The 16039-nt window shown below is 43.9% G+C and overlaps 1 protein-coding gene across 3 annotated transcripts in view; it reads right to left on the reverse strand.

The window, feature by feature from the left end:
* The window catches only part of SENP7 (SUMO specific peptidase 7), a 122530-nt gene that overhangs the window by 66406 nt on the left and 40085 nt on the right, over window positions 1–16039 (reverse strand). For all 3 annotated transcript variants that reach the window (XM_073614936.1, XM_073614937.1, XM_073614938.1), the window contains 2 exons: window positions 8554–8679; window positions 4847–4880 (listed from right to left, as the gene is read on the reverse strand). In XM_073614936.1, the coding sequence (XP_073471037.1) occupies window positions 4847–4880; window positions 8554–8679 (160 nt within the window). The remainder of the gene's footprint in view (window positions 1–4846; window positions 4881–8553; window positions 8680–16039) is intronic.

Here is a 16039-nt window from a genome sequence, read left to right on the forward strand (position 1 = left end):
CTCCTTTCACACCACTACTCACAAATCAGGCTCCAGGATCGATTTGGTCTTTGGTAGCACCTGTGCCCTGGCAGCGGTGAGGGGGGTCTCGTACTTACCTGCAGGCCTCTCTTAACCATGCCCCTCTAAAGGTCACTTTGGGGTTGTCAGACACCAGAGGTCGAGACTGTTGGTGCTTAGCAGCCAAATGGTTGCAGGACCCTAAGGTGGGGGAGGAGGTCTCTCCTAAACTACAACAATACTGGGATATCAATGAGGATTCAGCCTCAGCGCAGGTAGTCTGGGAAGCCTTTAAGGCCAAAACCAGGGCAGAATACATTTTGGCTATCAAAGCGGTTCGTTCTAAGATGTGCTATCAGGTCCAGTTACATGAAGGAGGGAGAGACTAAGGCCGCGGAGGCATTTTCTGGCTCCCCGACTTTGGATCACTTCAGCCAGGTAGCTGAGGCAAGAAGAGCATTGTCTCTACACCTTGCCTCAGCCACACATTTAGATCTAAATTCACTGACAGGGAGGATCTTTGAGTCTGGGGACAAAAACAGCAAACTCCCGGCGAATCTAGTTATGGACTCTAAAGTGCATAAAACTTAATGGTGCTTTATCAGCACCCTTTCGTGTTGGAAGAGGTACAAGGCAAGGTTGCCCTCTGTCACCAGCTCTCTTTGCTCTGGTGATGGAGCCACTTGCCTCGGCCCTCAGGCAAGCGGACAGGGTAAGGGGCATACAAGTGGGTTCCATACACGAGAAAGTTGCCTTATACGCAGATGACCTTATTCTTTTCTTAAATGAACCTGCCCAGCCCCTTCAGGAGAGGATGGCCATTCCATCCAATTTCACACGGGCCTTGAAAACCTTAAGGCAAAGTGGGTGGTCGATTTCCCTACACTAGATACAGAAGATTGGGAGGAAATGTGGGAGTGTCCCTTTTCACAGCTAGTATGCAAGTATGTTATGCTTAGTCCCACTCTGGGATGCCATTAAGCATCAATTTTTTGCTCCAAAGTTAGAATGTTAGTCTAACAGGGGTTGTAATGCTAAAAGCAGCTGCAACCCTTGCCCCTCCTGATGGCTCACTCTGACCAGCCATATTACTCTCAGAGGAGGATGCCCTCTTTTTTTAGATGGGTCTAGGCTCCCTAGTGATTATAGTCTTTCTAGAGCCCTTTTTTGAGGGGATTTTAACCTCCTTTCCGACCCCATAGCCCGATGCACAATGCAGAGGTTCTAGCAGAAGGAATGCATGCATTGCTTGAGCAATAGTCTAGCTCTGCTGGTTCTATTACACATATATATATATATATATATATATATATGTATGTGTATATATATATATATATATATATATATATATATATATATATGTGTATATATATATATATATATATATATATATATATATATATATATATATATATATATATATATATATATATATATATATATATATATACCTATATATATACCTTCGCTCTTGTGTCCCCCCGCACACCTTCCCCGCGCTGTGCGTTGGATGCCAATGCTGCGCTAAGCCCCCCCCCCTTGCTACGGCCCTTCCCCTCCCCTTTCAAAAGAAAACTTTTACCTCGGGAGCGCAGGCTCCGATCCTATGGGATCACCAGAGAGAAATGGCGGAGGGGGGCCTGGAAGCCGCTGAGCGACATGCCGTTCGCGCTTTTTTTTTTTTTTTTTGAGCACTCTTTCCCTGAAGGAAAAACAGCACAGGTGGGCGTCTGGTGGGGAGGCAGACAGACTTACCTGAGGTCTGCTGCTGGCCGAAGGAAGAGAAAACTGCTGTTTCCTGGACACATCGTGGGCTCTCTGAGAAGCATGAGACGTAAGTGCTCTATACAGCCCCCAGTGGTGACACAGAGGCATGACAACATTTACTAATTAAAGGAGACATTCATAAGAAAATTTTGAAAATTTCTTAGAAAAACTCTACTTACCTTTCCCACCGCAGGGTTTTCTGTGGTAAACAGACCCAATCTTCATACTTCACGGTGGGTTCCGTTAAACCTTCAGGAGCTGGGGATCCTCGAGGAAACCCACAATCCTGGACCTGTAATAGCACCTCTGCCAGTCAGTAAAACTTTATGGCCTTAATACCAAAGTACTGGATCTCGGGGTCCCGCTCTCTAAAAAGAGAAGCGTTACAGGCAAGACCTCGTTTCTTCAGATACGAGGCCCGGGTACCATTCAATTCGGCCAAAAAGACACTTTTAATGGATCCGGCTGCATGGCTAGCCCCAGCAAGGATTGCTCCAGTGTAGCTCAGCACAGCACATCTTTACTCGTGACCAACACCTTAGACACTGGTGAAAAAAAACTGAGGTACTCCCACCAGTGGGAGGGGTTATATACGGAGTGCACTTTTTAATTTAGGGCGTGTCAGTGTCCATCACCTGAAGGTGGCCTATAACCCACATAACTACTATGGCTCTGTGTCCCGTGATGTATGATAAGAATAACCTTTATAATCACTTTAATACTGGAAGAAATATCTGAGTCTTGAGATCGACCTCCCGCAATTTTTATGCCATAGCACTGGACTGGGAAATTAGGGTCATCAAACTGAGACAAATCAGAATTCTTACTGATTTGCACAAAGTAATAATTATACATTACAGGAGGAAAGAGCATCAGTGTGCTACTGCTCCTTCAATGTACATTCACAAACTGAGGTTGGTCCTGAATGAGTCTGTATATGTTAACAGCAGTAAACATTCAGTATTTGGCTGTGCCATCTGGCTGGGTTGGCTGGATTACAAAAGTCACTGCAGATTTACAATCCAAGTTCTGCTATTTGCTTTGCTAATACCAGACATTGTCAAAAAGCGTACGCTGCTTTAAGCCCTGTTCACATTTTGCGTAGTGAGAACGAGCGTTCTCACTCACGATTTTCACATGATTCTGCATGTCAGACATAGGGCAGCTCATTCACTTCAATGGCTTGTTCTAAGCGTAGCTGTGGCTCAAAAGAAGCTTCTGCTCCTTTTGGGGTGACAAGCTTAATTAAACGCACGTTTTACTGTGACGCGTGACAATCGTGGCAGAATCGCACTGCGCTTGGGGTACAATTAACAATAATGGCACGCAAACCTGCATCGTGTTTTTGTCGCGAATTGGAATCACAGGCAGAATCGCAGCAATTCTGCTTGCAAAGCTCGTAATATGAATGGGGCCTGAATATAGTAGGTAAGTATTGCATTTCTATTTTTAATTTCCAAAGTTTCAGTGCTTTGCAAAACTGATGTAAGGCCCATTTACTTTTCAGCAATATTGCTACTATAGCTTAAGGCCCCTTTCACACGGGCGCCTCCCACTTGCTCAGCAGGGGATCGCTCAGCTAAACCCCGCTGAACAGGCAGATGACAGGCCCTGTCCGCTCCGTTGTGTGGAGTGGACACGAACAGAGGCCCGCTCTCCTCTATTGGGAAATCGGGTGGAAACGGACCGCCTGTCTGTTTTCACCCGATCCTATCCAACAGATGGATGGAAAATAGGACCACCATCCATCTGGATTTTGTGGGCAGGATTGGATGGTGGCGGATGTCAGCGGACTTTCAGTGAAGCCAAGGACAGAGCTGCTTCATGTGGGTTTTTAAATCCACTCTTATTATCCTTCAATTATTATTCTCCCCTTACTGCTCAAATATTTACTAAACATCAGCAGCAATAATTATCTTTTAAGCTTTAAGCCATGTAATTAAAATACACCATAGTTTTTGAAAGCATATGCTCCAGCACTGTCATTCTTTGCCACTAACTGATCAGTTACAGATTTGGAACAATTATGTGTATATCAGAAGAAGGTCAATTTACTGTACAAGTTCTGGTTACAGGACATTGACACATTAGTGAAGAGAAAATAAACCCGGTGACACTTTTAAAAATGAGTTGCAGCTTCCATTTTGCATTTCTAACATGCTCCCTTTAAAGTTGGTTGATACAGAGCCGACAAGTCTCAGAAAACGTTATTTATGCAGATTTTCCTGTAGCATTGCTTCATTCTTCCAACAAGAGTTTATGTCTCTCAATACCAGCTCACTGGGTGCTGTGACAAGGGGCAGTATCTTGGTGGTCTCGTGCTCTACTTCACAAAAGCCATGGTTTTCCAAACATTACAGTAACAATGGCCTACAAGCCTAAAACAGCTGAATAAAGTTTGAAACAAATGGTTCCAAGAGGCAAAAAGCACAGATATGCTTGGCCCTGCCCACTATACTTAAAGAATAAACCCCTTATTTTTTTTAGATTTGTAATGGAAGTGAACAAGCCGACTGGCAGCAAGCAGATTTTTCCATTTAATCGTACTGCTAAAATATTCTAAAGCTTCTAAATCTTGCTCAGAGTCGAGTGTTGTCCACGCTTCACTACTGCAGCATTTTCTTACAGAAGTAGAAATTTTTTCAAGAAGAGACAACTGCAACATAATTATTAGATAACTGGAAATTGTAGACATTTAGAAAGATTTCACTGCTCAAAGCTTGTATTAGAACACCTTGCCTCTGGAACTCTAGGTGATGCCCCAAGGAGCCCAACTATGCTCTACAAACTCAGCAGGAAAAGCAGGAAGTCACACACTGTTGATGTGAAATCACGTCCAATTTTAAAACGTGGACAAAGCACACCGCAACCCCGTCTAAGACTGTCAAAGTCCTAGGCGGGGCTGTAATGTGCTTTGTCCGGCCTGAATAAAGCTGGATGTGATCTGACATCACCAGTGTACAACTTCCTGCTCTCCTGCTAACTGGAAATTGTGTTTTCATGCATGGACACAGCAAATTCTATTTTGCACACAAACAGCTTTTAGCTTTTTTTAAGTAAAGATAAACTTAGTACTTGCCTTTTAAAGGAATTTCAATAGATGTTGCAGTAAACTGTAAAATTTAAAATAAGAAAAGAAACTTAGAGCACGGTTTTGAAGAAAAAAAAATGAACAGCATAGTATACAAAAACTTAAATGGTCAGTCCATTATTTTTTTTCTTTTCCTTGGCATCTCTGCATACTCCTTGATTTGAGCCTGCGTTGTGATGAACAGCAACTGATGTGTGCTATCTATCAAGAAACAGCATGGTTCCTAATCATGTGATCACTATGACAGCCAATTGCACTGATCACATGTACTTATAGACAAACCTGCAGCTTCAGCAGTCATTGTGTCTTGCACAGAAAGGAGCCAATTGATTATTGAAGCTGGCAGGCTTTAGTTCAGCAGGAGCTGACTAGGATTCGAACTGTGTGGGCAGGCTGATCGATTAGCTTGGGTTCAAGCAGCCTGCCAGATTCACTTGCGATTATCTCTAGTGGCTGCTATAGCCATTAGCAATAAACAGTCTTCTCTCGTCGGGGGGCAGTTTCCCCCTCAGCAGACAATTGCTCAGCAGGAGGAATTCCCCCATCAGCACGGTCTGGTTGCAGGAAAAAATTTGCACAGTCTATGGCAGTGATGGCGAACGCGTGGCACGCTGAGCCATCTCCGTGGGCATGCAGCACCCTGCCAGGATAAGGGGGGAATTCTCCAGCCAGGCAGTCACTTGTGAGACATTTAGGGGAGTGTAAATGTATTCCTCTGCCATACCGAGGGTCTGTGCTGCAGCTTATTGCCTCCCCCTGACCGTTACACCTCCGGTGAGGCATTCGGGCATTCCTCTCTGCAGAATAGAGAAAAGCCCCTCGCTCAGGATATCAGGTTGCAGCCTCCCCTAATCAGTCCCTAAAAAGGAACTTCAAAGGATAAGTGATCTTGCTTATTACTTATTCCTCTCTGCGGCACCCTATTCCAGCTCCCTCTGGCCCAGGAGTACTTTGGTACAGCCCATCCCTCTGGTAAATGCACTGCGACCTGACAGCAAAGGGGGAGGGGCGGTGCTCAGAGCAGATCATGGCCATGGGAGAGGTGCAGTGACTGCTAGCTGACTTCTCTGCATCTGGGACCCCAAGGAGCGGCTCGAGGGCGGGGACTCCTGCAATACTGCCCGGTGCTAGGGACTAGCTAGCTCGGTGTATGTGTCAGGTAGGTCAGTGTATGTTGCAGAGTGCATTCTGAGCAAAACGCATTCCTGATCCCTGTATTCTGAGCAAAACGCATACCTGAACCCTGTATTCTGAGCAAAACGCATTCCTGAACCCTGTATTCTGAGCAAAACTCATTCCCGAACCATGTAGTCTGAGCAAAACGCATTCTGAGCACAGCACGTTCCTGAAACCTGCATGCTGAGCACAGCACGTTCCTGAAACCTGCATTTTGAGCACAACGCATTCTTGTACCCTGCATTCTGAGCACAACGCATTCTTGCACCCTGAGCACAAAGCATTCCTGCACCCTGCATTCTGAGCACAACGCATTCCTACACCCTGCATTCTGAGCACAACGCATTCCTGCACCCTGCATTCTGAGCACAACGCATTCCTGCACCCTGCATTCTGAGCACAACGCATTCCTACACCCTGCATTCTGAGCACAACGCATTCCTGCACCCTGCATTCTGAGCAAAACACATTCTTGCACCCTGCATCCTGAGCACAACTCATTCTGAGCACCCTGCATGTTGAGCACAGCACATTCCTGAAACCTGCATTCTGAGCAAAACGCATTCCTGCACCCTGCATTCTGAGCAAAACGCATTCCTGCACCCTGCATTCTGAGCACAATGCATTCCTCCTACACCCTGCATTCTGAGCACAACGCATTCCCACACCCTGCATTCTGAGCACAACGCATTCCTACACCCTGCATCCTGAGCACAACGCATTCCTACACCCTGCATCCTGAGCACAACGCATTCCTGCACTCTGCATCCTGAGCACAACGCATTCCTGCACCCTGCATCCTGAGCACAACACATTCCTGCACCCTGCATACTGAGCACAACACATTCCTGCACCCTGCATTCTGAGCAAAATGCATTCCTGCACCCTGCATTCTGAGCAAAACACATTCCTGCACCCTGCATTCTGAGCAAAACGCATTCCTGCACCCTGCATTCTGAGCAAAACGCATTCCTGCACCCTGCATTCTGAGCACAATGCATTCCTCCTACACCCTGCATTCTGAGCACAACGCATTCCCACACCCTGCATTCTGAAAAAAACGCATTCTTGCATCCTGAGCAAAACGCATTCATAAACCCTGTATTCTGAGCACAATGCATTCCTCCTACACCCTGCATTCTGAGCACAACGCATTCCCACACCCTGCATTCTGAGCACAACGCATTCCTACCCCCTGCATTCTGAGCAAAACGCATTCTTGCATCCTGAGCAAAACGCATTCCTGCACCCTGCATTCTGAGCACAATGCATTCCTCCTACACCCTGCATCCTGAGCAAAACGCATTCATAAACCCTGTATTCTGAGCACAATGCATTCCTCCTACACCCTGCATTCTGAGCACAACGCATTCCCACACCCTGCATTCTGAGCACAATGCATTCCTACCCCTGCATTCTGAGCACAATGCATTCCTACCCCTGCATTCTGAGCACAATGCATTCCTACACCCTGCATTCTGAGCACAACGCATTCCTGCACCCTGCATCCTGAGCACAACGCATTCCTGCACCCTGCATACTGAGCACAACGCATTCCTGCACCCTGCATACTGAGCACAACGCATTCCTGCACCCTGCATACTGAGCACAACGCATTCCTGCACCCTGCATACTGAGCACAACGCATTCCTGCACCCTGCATACTGAGCACAACGCATTCCTGCACCCTGCATACTGAGCACAACGCATTCCTGCACCCTGCATTCTGAGCAAAATGCATTCCTGCACCCTGCATTCTGAGCAAAATGCATTCCTGCACCCTGCATTCTGAGCAAAATGCATTCCTGCACCCTGCATTCTGAGCAAAACGCATTCCTGCACCCTGCATTCTGAGCACAACGCATTCCTGAACCCTGCATTCTGAGCAAAACGCATTCTTGCATCCTGAGCAAAACGCATTCATAAACCCTGTATTCTGAGCGAATCTGGCAGAATCATATGTTTTTGGTCCCTTAGGGCTTATTCAGAGGGATGATCAGTCGGGATTATAAAATATTGATCAGAAGCACTGAGATACTTTGTTCATAAATATGATCTATTTCAATTGATCAGATTATGAGATTGCATGGTTGAAACAGAGGTGCAATTGATAACTTATGATCATAGGTTACAATCATATCTTAAATGTCAACTTAATCCACTTTTCTGTGTGTGGCATATCGACATAATGGGTTGTCAATTATGGGAAATCTACTAAAGCTTGCAGGGAAACCAACATTTCTAATAGTGTTGATTTCCTAAGTACCCGCAAGCTCTCACTAGTTCCTTCTGCTGACCTCGTTGTCTTCACTCTGTCTTGTGGTGGGAGACGGGGAAGCCAGGAGATGAACACTCCAAAAGAGTCAGTTTCCCTGCAGACTTCAGCAGAGGATTTCCCAGGATCGGAGGTTTGGTGACACGGGTAGCAGGAAAGAATATTGAACCATTCAAAAACACAATAGGAGTTCCTTTGAAAATGAATCGTAATGTTAATGACAAAAATACAAACTTTACATTACCTTAGCTGATTCAGTTGCCCTTCCTTTCTTTTTGCCATAGTAGATGTAGAGTAATTTTAACTGCAGAACAGGGCTATCTGACTGTTCTGGTGCACTAATAGCATCTTCCACAATTCCAGAGTGCTCCTGCAAGATAAAATCACTGATCAGTGCAGAGGTGGATATATAGAACCAAGCTGTATTTATTCTGTTAAATAGCAAAAAAAAACCCAACTAAAGGGAAGTGGAAAAACAGACTGATCTGTTTTTTTTCTTGAATAATCTTACTTTATAACATTGTTGACCAATTATTATTAATAATAATTAGAGAAAATTGAGTACTGTCCGTGATACTTTTTTTATTTGCACTAACATACAATTTTTCAGGACAAGCTTTCGGGGTATGTCCCCTTCTTCAAGGTCCAAGCAGTACTGATTCACAAATTTTTAAGCAGAATGTTAAAGAAGAAGAAAAAAAGAAAAAAAAAAAAAAAAAAAAAGAAAACCAAACACATACAAATCAATGGTAATAAAGATAGCAGCAGAGTTAGTGAGATAAGACAGTGGGAGAGCTAGGGGGGAATGCAGGGGGGGGGATACTAATCACAGAGCGGTCGTAAAACTTTAGCATAATGTGTAAGGAAACCAATATCTAAATTCAGGCCATTATTCTTCGTGTCAAAAAGAAGTATCATTCTTAGTTCAAACGTTTTCCTTTCCTGGATAGTTCAGAAATTCCCTTTAAGGACTAAAACATTGAGGTCTTCTATGGTGTGGTCCGATTGTGAGAAATGATGTCCCACAGGTGTGCATAAACTGTCTTCCCCCCTAGCTCTCCCTCTGTCTTATCTCACTAACTCTGCTGCTATCTTTATTACCATTGATTTGTATGTGTTTGGTTTTCTTTTTTTTTTTTCTTTTTTTCTTCTTCTTTAACATTCTGCTTAAAAATTTGTGAATCAGTACTGCTTGGACCTTGAAGAAGGGGACATACCCCGAAAGCTTGTCCTGAAAAATTGTATGTTAGTGCAAATAAAAAAAGTATCACGGACAGTACTCAATTTTCTCTGTCACAATTGCACTAATACGGCTACAATCAAATCAAGTAATAATAATTAATAATTCTAATTGTTGACAGATTATAACCAGATCTGCTTCCCTTGGTTTGCATCTACCTCTGCTATCCCTGATTTGACCTAAACTGACCTTCAATTTGTCTGGTGTGTGCTGTGTTTAAATGACCTCTACTTAAAATACCACTAAACAATACCCATATTTTCCAAAAATAATTCATACGTATCCTCTACCTAATGGACCCGTAATCCATTTTTTATATTATTGTTTCTTACTATGTATTTCTGCCTTCTTGTAATGTCTTTGAGCTCCTGAACCTCATATTTTCCCGTCACTTCCATTTGTTTGGAATAAGCAGCCATCCTCTAACAGGAAGTCGCAAAAAATGAATGCAGAGATTTGGAGGAGAGCAGTAAAAGGTCCTTTTTGAGTAAGAACATACATACAAAAAACCTCCTGTCCCTTTAAGGCACGAGATATAGCACAGTACTTTTGCCATGTCAATTGTCCCTTTCTATGCTGTACAATACCTGGCCGATCCTGCCTGTTCCTGCCTCCCCCTCTGTAAACTGACAACGTTTATCATGGCTGCTGATCTCTGATAGCGTGGTCAGTTTACGTGCCTCCGTCATCCTGCGCTCTCCTCATCGTCTCAGCATCTCTCCCTCTCCCTGCCTCTTCCGTAGTCTGTGTGAGAGCCGATCTCCTCCTCTCCATCCGCACCCCCTACTCCTCCTCCTGCCTAGGTAGAGCAATGCTATTCCACTGAAGCTACTCCTCTCCTCCTCTTTGTTAAGCAGTTTCCACCCAGGCCAATTCTAACACTTCTCTTCTACATGTTAGGCCTCACGCACACAGAACGTTTATTTAACTCTCCTAGTATAAGCCAGCAGCGTTTTTGCAGAAAAAAAAATGCCTGATCCTTCCTGCGATCATCGACTGATCATGCTTTCCTTTGATCCTTCTTGCAATTGACCAATCAATCCTTCCTTTGATCTTTCCTTTCTTTATTATTTTTGGGCTAGCAAAAATTTGCAATGTTATTTATCCTTTTCCATATATTATAATACCTGGTTGATCATGCCTGTTCCTGTCAGTAAACTGACTTTCCATTATCTCTTTTCATTATCTGACTTTCTATAGCTCTCAGCAACCTTTCTCTCCCCCTCCCTTCCTGTCATTTCCATGGTCTGAAGCCCCTCCTCTCCCAAAAAACTAACCCAGAAGAGGAATGTGAGCCCCTCCCACCTGAGTCTTTCTGCTTGGGAAGAAGACCCAAGAAAATCATGTGACTGCACAAAAGCACTGCTGGGAAAGGGTATTTAGAGATTATATTGCTGAAAAAACAAACCCACTGCCATTACTATTGCCCCTAAAGAGAACCTGTCATGGGAGTTTATTGTGACTTTACAACCACTTTAAATTGAATTTTCTTTTATAAAGCAAGCAAATAAAAAAAACACATGATCAGCCACCTGAATGACCTTGAAGCACTGTTGCTCTGGCCCACAGGCTTAGGTCCTTGTTCATTTCTCCAGACAATACTTAAAGCGGGGTTCCACTCAAATTTTTAACTTAATATCTTACCCCCTTCAGTTAATTGGATAGATGTTCAAATGCTGCACGAAAAAAATTTTTTCGCTGTAATTACCTTTTATATTGTATTTTATTGTGACACTTCCTGTCTCTCCTGCCATGGGAGTAGGCGTGTTTATTGCCTTTCCCCGGCGCCGCACTGTCTCCTGGGAGCTTAGTGTCAGGCTTCCCAAGATTCAGTGCGGAAACAATGATCATGCGTGTGAACAAGCTGTGAATGAACAGCATTCACCGCATCCAGGAAATCAATGCTTGCGGGCTTCACATGCCCACAAGCAAGATGGAAACAGCCAGCATCACATTTTTTAAGTTATTCTTCAGTACGAAAACAGACAGAGGCGGAAATATACACCTAAACTGAGTATTATTTTGGGATAGCAAAGTGTCTCAATGACCTTAAAAAAAAAAAAAAAAAAAGAAGAAGAAGATTGGTCGCCGGACTCCGGCTTTAACTCTCTTTTGCACACATGCACCCCTAACTGCTCCATTGCAGCCACACAGATTCCGGGGAGGAGTGGAGCCTCCTGCCTCCCTAGTGGAGCCCTGAGCCACAGTCCCCCCCAAAGTAAAAGGCATTATGCACAGCACCACAATCAGTGAAGCCTCCAAGCTCCAGGACCCAAACCAGAATTTCCTAAGCACTAAGAAAACAAGTTAGTTTTCTCTCAATAATGATACTTGCCCTGGAGCCCCACATCCTGTATGGGTGAGAACCCTAGGTAATACTTAAATCTTTTATCATCCTGGGATCTAGTCTCCTCTGCCAAACTACACTCGAATTGCCATTTGCACCATTACATGGTATTGTACGGTCACAGTTGCCATAAAGTCTTAACTTTGTATGCTATAATTATGTAAAATGTATAAAAATCATCTTTAGGCTCCGTTCACACTAGTGCGACTTGTCATGTGACTTTGGACACATGACAAGTCGCAGGCCTTGATTTCAATGGCACCAGTTCCGATTTATGTGACTTATAAACTCACAGCGACATTGAAAATGGTTCCTGCACTACTTTGATGCGACTTCAGTGTAAAGTAGAATCAAAGTCGCTCTGGAAATCATGCAACTTTGAAACTGCACTAGTGCCGCACTATATAGCCCTAAGCATCAAAATGTTACTGCTGTTGGTGCTCCAGTGTCACATCTGCAATTTATCAAAATAAATAAGAAAAAAAAATCAAAAATATTAAGAAATCCAGCAATCCATAAACAGATTGCAGATGATATTAAAGACTGCATACACACTCCTGCCACAATCATTATTACCACTGTCATTTTAAAGCAATGACTGACCATCACCTCAACACTCTTTCAACAGTTCCAAGGGTAGCCACGGCACTCTGAAGTAAATGCCCAGGTGCTCACCCACAAAGAAATCCATATACTGTAAATCCCAAACTGGTTTAGGGGCACTCACAGGTCGTGCAGAGGAGGTAGATCAATAACAGCAGCGTGTTTACTTTCAATGTCCATCTTTCTCAAGATACTACAACACGGAAGTGAACAGACTTATAAACCCAAAGTCCTACCCACCAACAACACCCCCTAGTGATGACCTCACACAGTGCAAGGGTTAGACACCTACATCACGGATCTTGTGGACAGATTACTGGGAGGGGCTGGGGAAGACCCGGCTGTCATGGTGCACGTTGGCACCAATGGCAAAGTCAGAGGCAGATGGAGTGTCCTAAAGAACGATTTTAGGGACTTAGGAGCTAAATTGAGGAAAAGGACCTCCAAGGTAGTATTCTCAGGAATACTACCGGTACATCGAGCCACACCAGAAAGGCAGAGGGAGATTAGGGAAGTAAACAAGTGGCTGAAGAGCTGGTGTAGTAAGGAGGGGTTTGGGTTCCTGGAGGACTGGGCAGACTTCTCAGTCGGTAACCGGCTATAGAAGGGACGGACTGCACCTAAATGAGGAGGGCGCAGATCTGCTGGGAATTAAGATGGCCAAAAAGTTAGAGGGGTTTTTAAACTAGGCGATGGAGGGGGAGGGTCCAGAGACAGAGATAGCCAGCGCGGAAGATATTCCAGAGGGTAGTATTGGGGGCATTGGTGGTAGGTTAACCAAAGCACAAAAACACAAGGTGAGTATAGTAGCAAGTCCTAGTTGCAATCTTGAAACACCCAATACGAGGACAATATGCGACCAGTCTAAACTATGTGGCATGTTCACCAATGCCAGGAGCATGGCGGACAAGATGGGTGAACTAGAGATACTGTTGTACAAGGAGGATTTGGAGTTTGTGGGAATTTCAGAGACCTAGTTCAACAGCTCACATGATTGGCTGGCAAACATTCAAGGGTATACCCTATACCGCAAGGATAGAGAGGGTAAAAAAGGGGGAGGGGTATGCCTATATATCAAGAATAATGTACAAGCGAATGTGAGAGATGACATCACTGAGGGAGCTAGAGAGGAGGTGGAATCCTTATGGGTAGAGCTCCAAAGGGATGAAGCGAAGGGGAAAATAATACTGGGAGTATGCTATAGGCCCCCTAACCTGAGGGAGGAAGTGGAGACGGATCTCCTATCACAAATTGGATTAGCAGCAAGGATGGGAAGTGTTATCATAACGGGGGATTTTAATTATCCAGACATAGACTGGGCGGAGGGAACCGCGCATTCATTTAAGGCTCGCCAGTTCCTTAATGTCTTGCAGGACAATTTTATGGGTCAGATGGTAGACGCACCAACTAGATATAAAACAGTACTGGATCTACTGATTACCAACAATACAGACCTGATCACGGATGTGGAAATACGGGGCAATTTAGGTAACAGCAATCACAGGTCAATTAGTTTCAGTATAAATCACACAAATAGGAAACATAAAGGGAACACAAAGACACTGAATTTCAAAAGAGCCATCTTCCCTAAACTACAAACCTTGCTAAAAGGCATAAATTGGGATAAAATATTAGGAACAAAGAATACGGAGGAGAGATGGGTTTGTTTTAAGAGCATATTAAATAAGGGCATTAGCCAATGTATCCCATTGGGTAATAAATTTAAAAGAGCGAACAAAAATCCTGGATGGCTTAACTCCAATGTAAAAATGCATATAAAAGCAAAGGAGAAGGCCTTCAAAAAATACAAGGTTGAGGGATCATCCTCAGCATTCAGACTTTATAAAGAATGCAATAAGAAATGTAAGGGTGCAATTAGGACGGCTAAGATAGAACATGAAAGACACATAGCGGAGGAGAGCAAAAAAAACTTGAGACTTTAGAAACTTAACATTAATAAATCACCGGGACCAGATGGCTTGCATCCGAGGGTACTTAGGGAACTCAGTCAAGTGATTGCCAGACCGTTGTTCCTAATTTTTACAGACAGTCTACTGACTGGAATGGTACCAGCTGATTGGAGAAAAGCCAATGTAGCACCAATATTTAAAAAGGGCCCAAAATACATCCCTGGGAATTACAGACCAGTTAGCCTAACATCAATAGTATGTAAACTCTTGGAGGGGATGATAAGGGACTATATACAAGATTTTAGTAATAAGAACGATATCATTAGCAGTAATCAGCATGGATTCATGAAGAATCGTTCTTGCCAAACCAATCAATTAACCTTCTATGAGGAGGTGAGTTGTCATCTAGATAAAGGAAGGCCCGTAGACATGGTGTATCTGGATTTTGCAAAAGCATTTGACACAGTTCCCCATAAACGTTTACTGTACAAAATAAGGTCCGTTGGCATGGACCATAGGGTGAGTACATGGATTGAAAACTGGCTACAAGGGCGAGTTCAGAGGGTGGTGATAAATGGGGAGTACTCGGAATGGTCAGAGGTGGGTAGTGGGGTTCCCCAGGGTTCTGTGCTGGGACCAATCCTATTTAATTTGTTTATAAACGACCTGGAGGATGGGATAAACAGTTCAATCTCTGTATTTGCAGACGATACTAAGCTAAGCAGGGCAATAACTTCTCCGCAGGATGTGGAAACCTTGCAAAAAGACCTGAACAAATTAATGGGGTGGGCGACTACATGGCAAATGAGGTTCAATGTAGAAATATGTAAAATAATGCATTTGGGTGGCAAAAATATGAATGCAATCTATACACTGGGGGGAGAACCTCTGGGGGAATCTAGGATGGAAAAGGACCTGGGGGTCCTAGTAGATGATGATATGCAATGCCAAGCTGCTGCTAATAAAGCAAACATAATATTGGCATGCATTAAAAGGGGGATCAACGCAAGAGATAAAACGATAATTCTCCCACTCTACAAGGCTCTGGTCCGGCTGCACCTGGAGTATGCTGTCCAGTTCTGGGCACCAGTCCTCAGGAAGGATGTACTGGAAATGGAGCGAGTACAAAGAAGGGCAACAAAGCTAATAAAGGGTCTGGAGGATCTTAGTTATGAGGAAAGGTTGCAAGCACTGAACTTATTCTCTCTGGAGAAGAGACGCTTGAGAGGGGATATGATTTCAATTTACAAATACTGTACTGGTGACCCCACAATAGGGATAAAACTTTTTCGCAGAAGAGAGTTTAATAAGACTCGTGGCCACTCATTACAATTAGAAGAAAAGAGGTTTAACCTTAAACTACGTAGAGGGTTCTTTACTGTAAGAGCGGCAAGGATGTGGAGTTCCCTTCCACAGGCGGTGGTCACAGCAGGGAGCATTGATAGCTTCAAGAAACTATTAGATAATCACCTGAATGACCGCAACATACAGGGATATATAATGTAATACTGACACATAATCACACACATAGGTTGGACTTGTGTCTTTTTTCAACCTCACCTACTATGTAACTATGTAACAAGGTAGAGGTCAAAGAGAGATCATAAAAAAGAGCAAGTCACAATAGTCC

Source organism: Aquarana catesbeiana, linkage group LG02 (assembly GCF_042186555.1).
Source record: "Aquarana catesbeiana isolate 2022-GZ linkage group LG02, ASM4218655v1, whole genome shotgun sequence".
In the NCBI taxonomy this organism is placed as follows: Eukaryota; Metazoa; Chordata; class Amphibia; order Anura; family Ranidae; genus Aquarana; species Aquarana catesbeiana.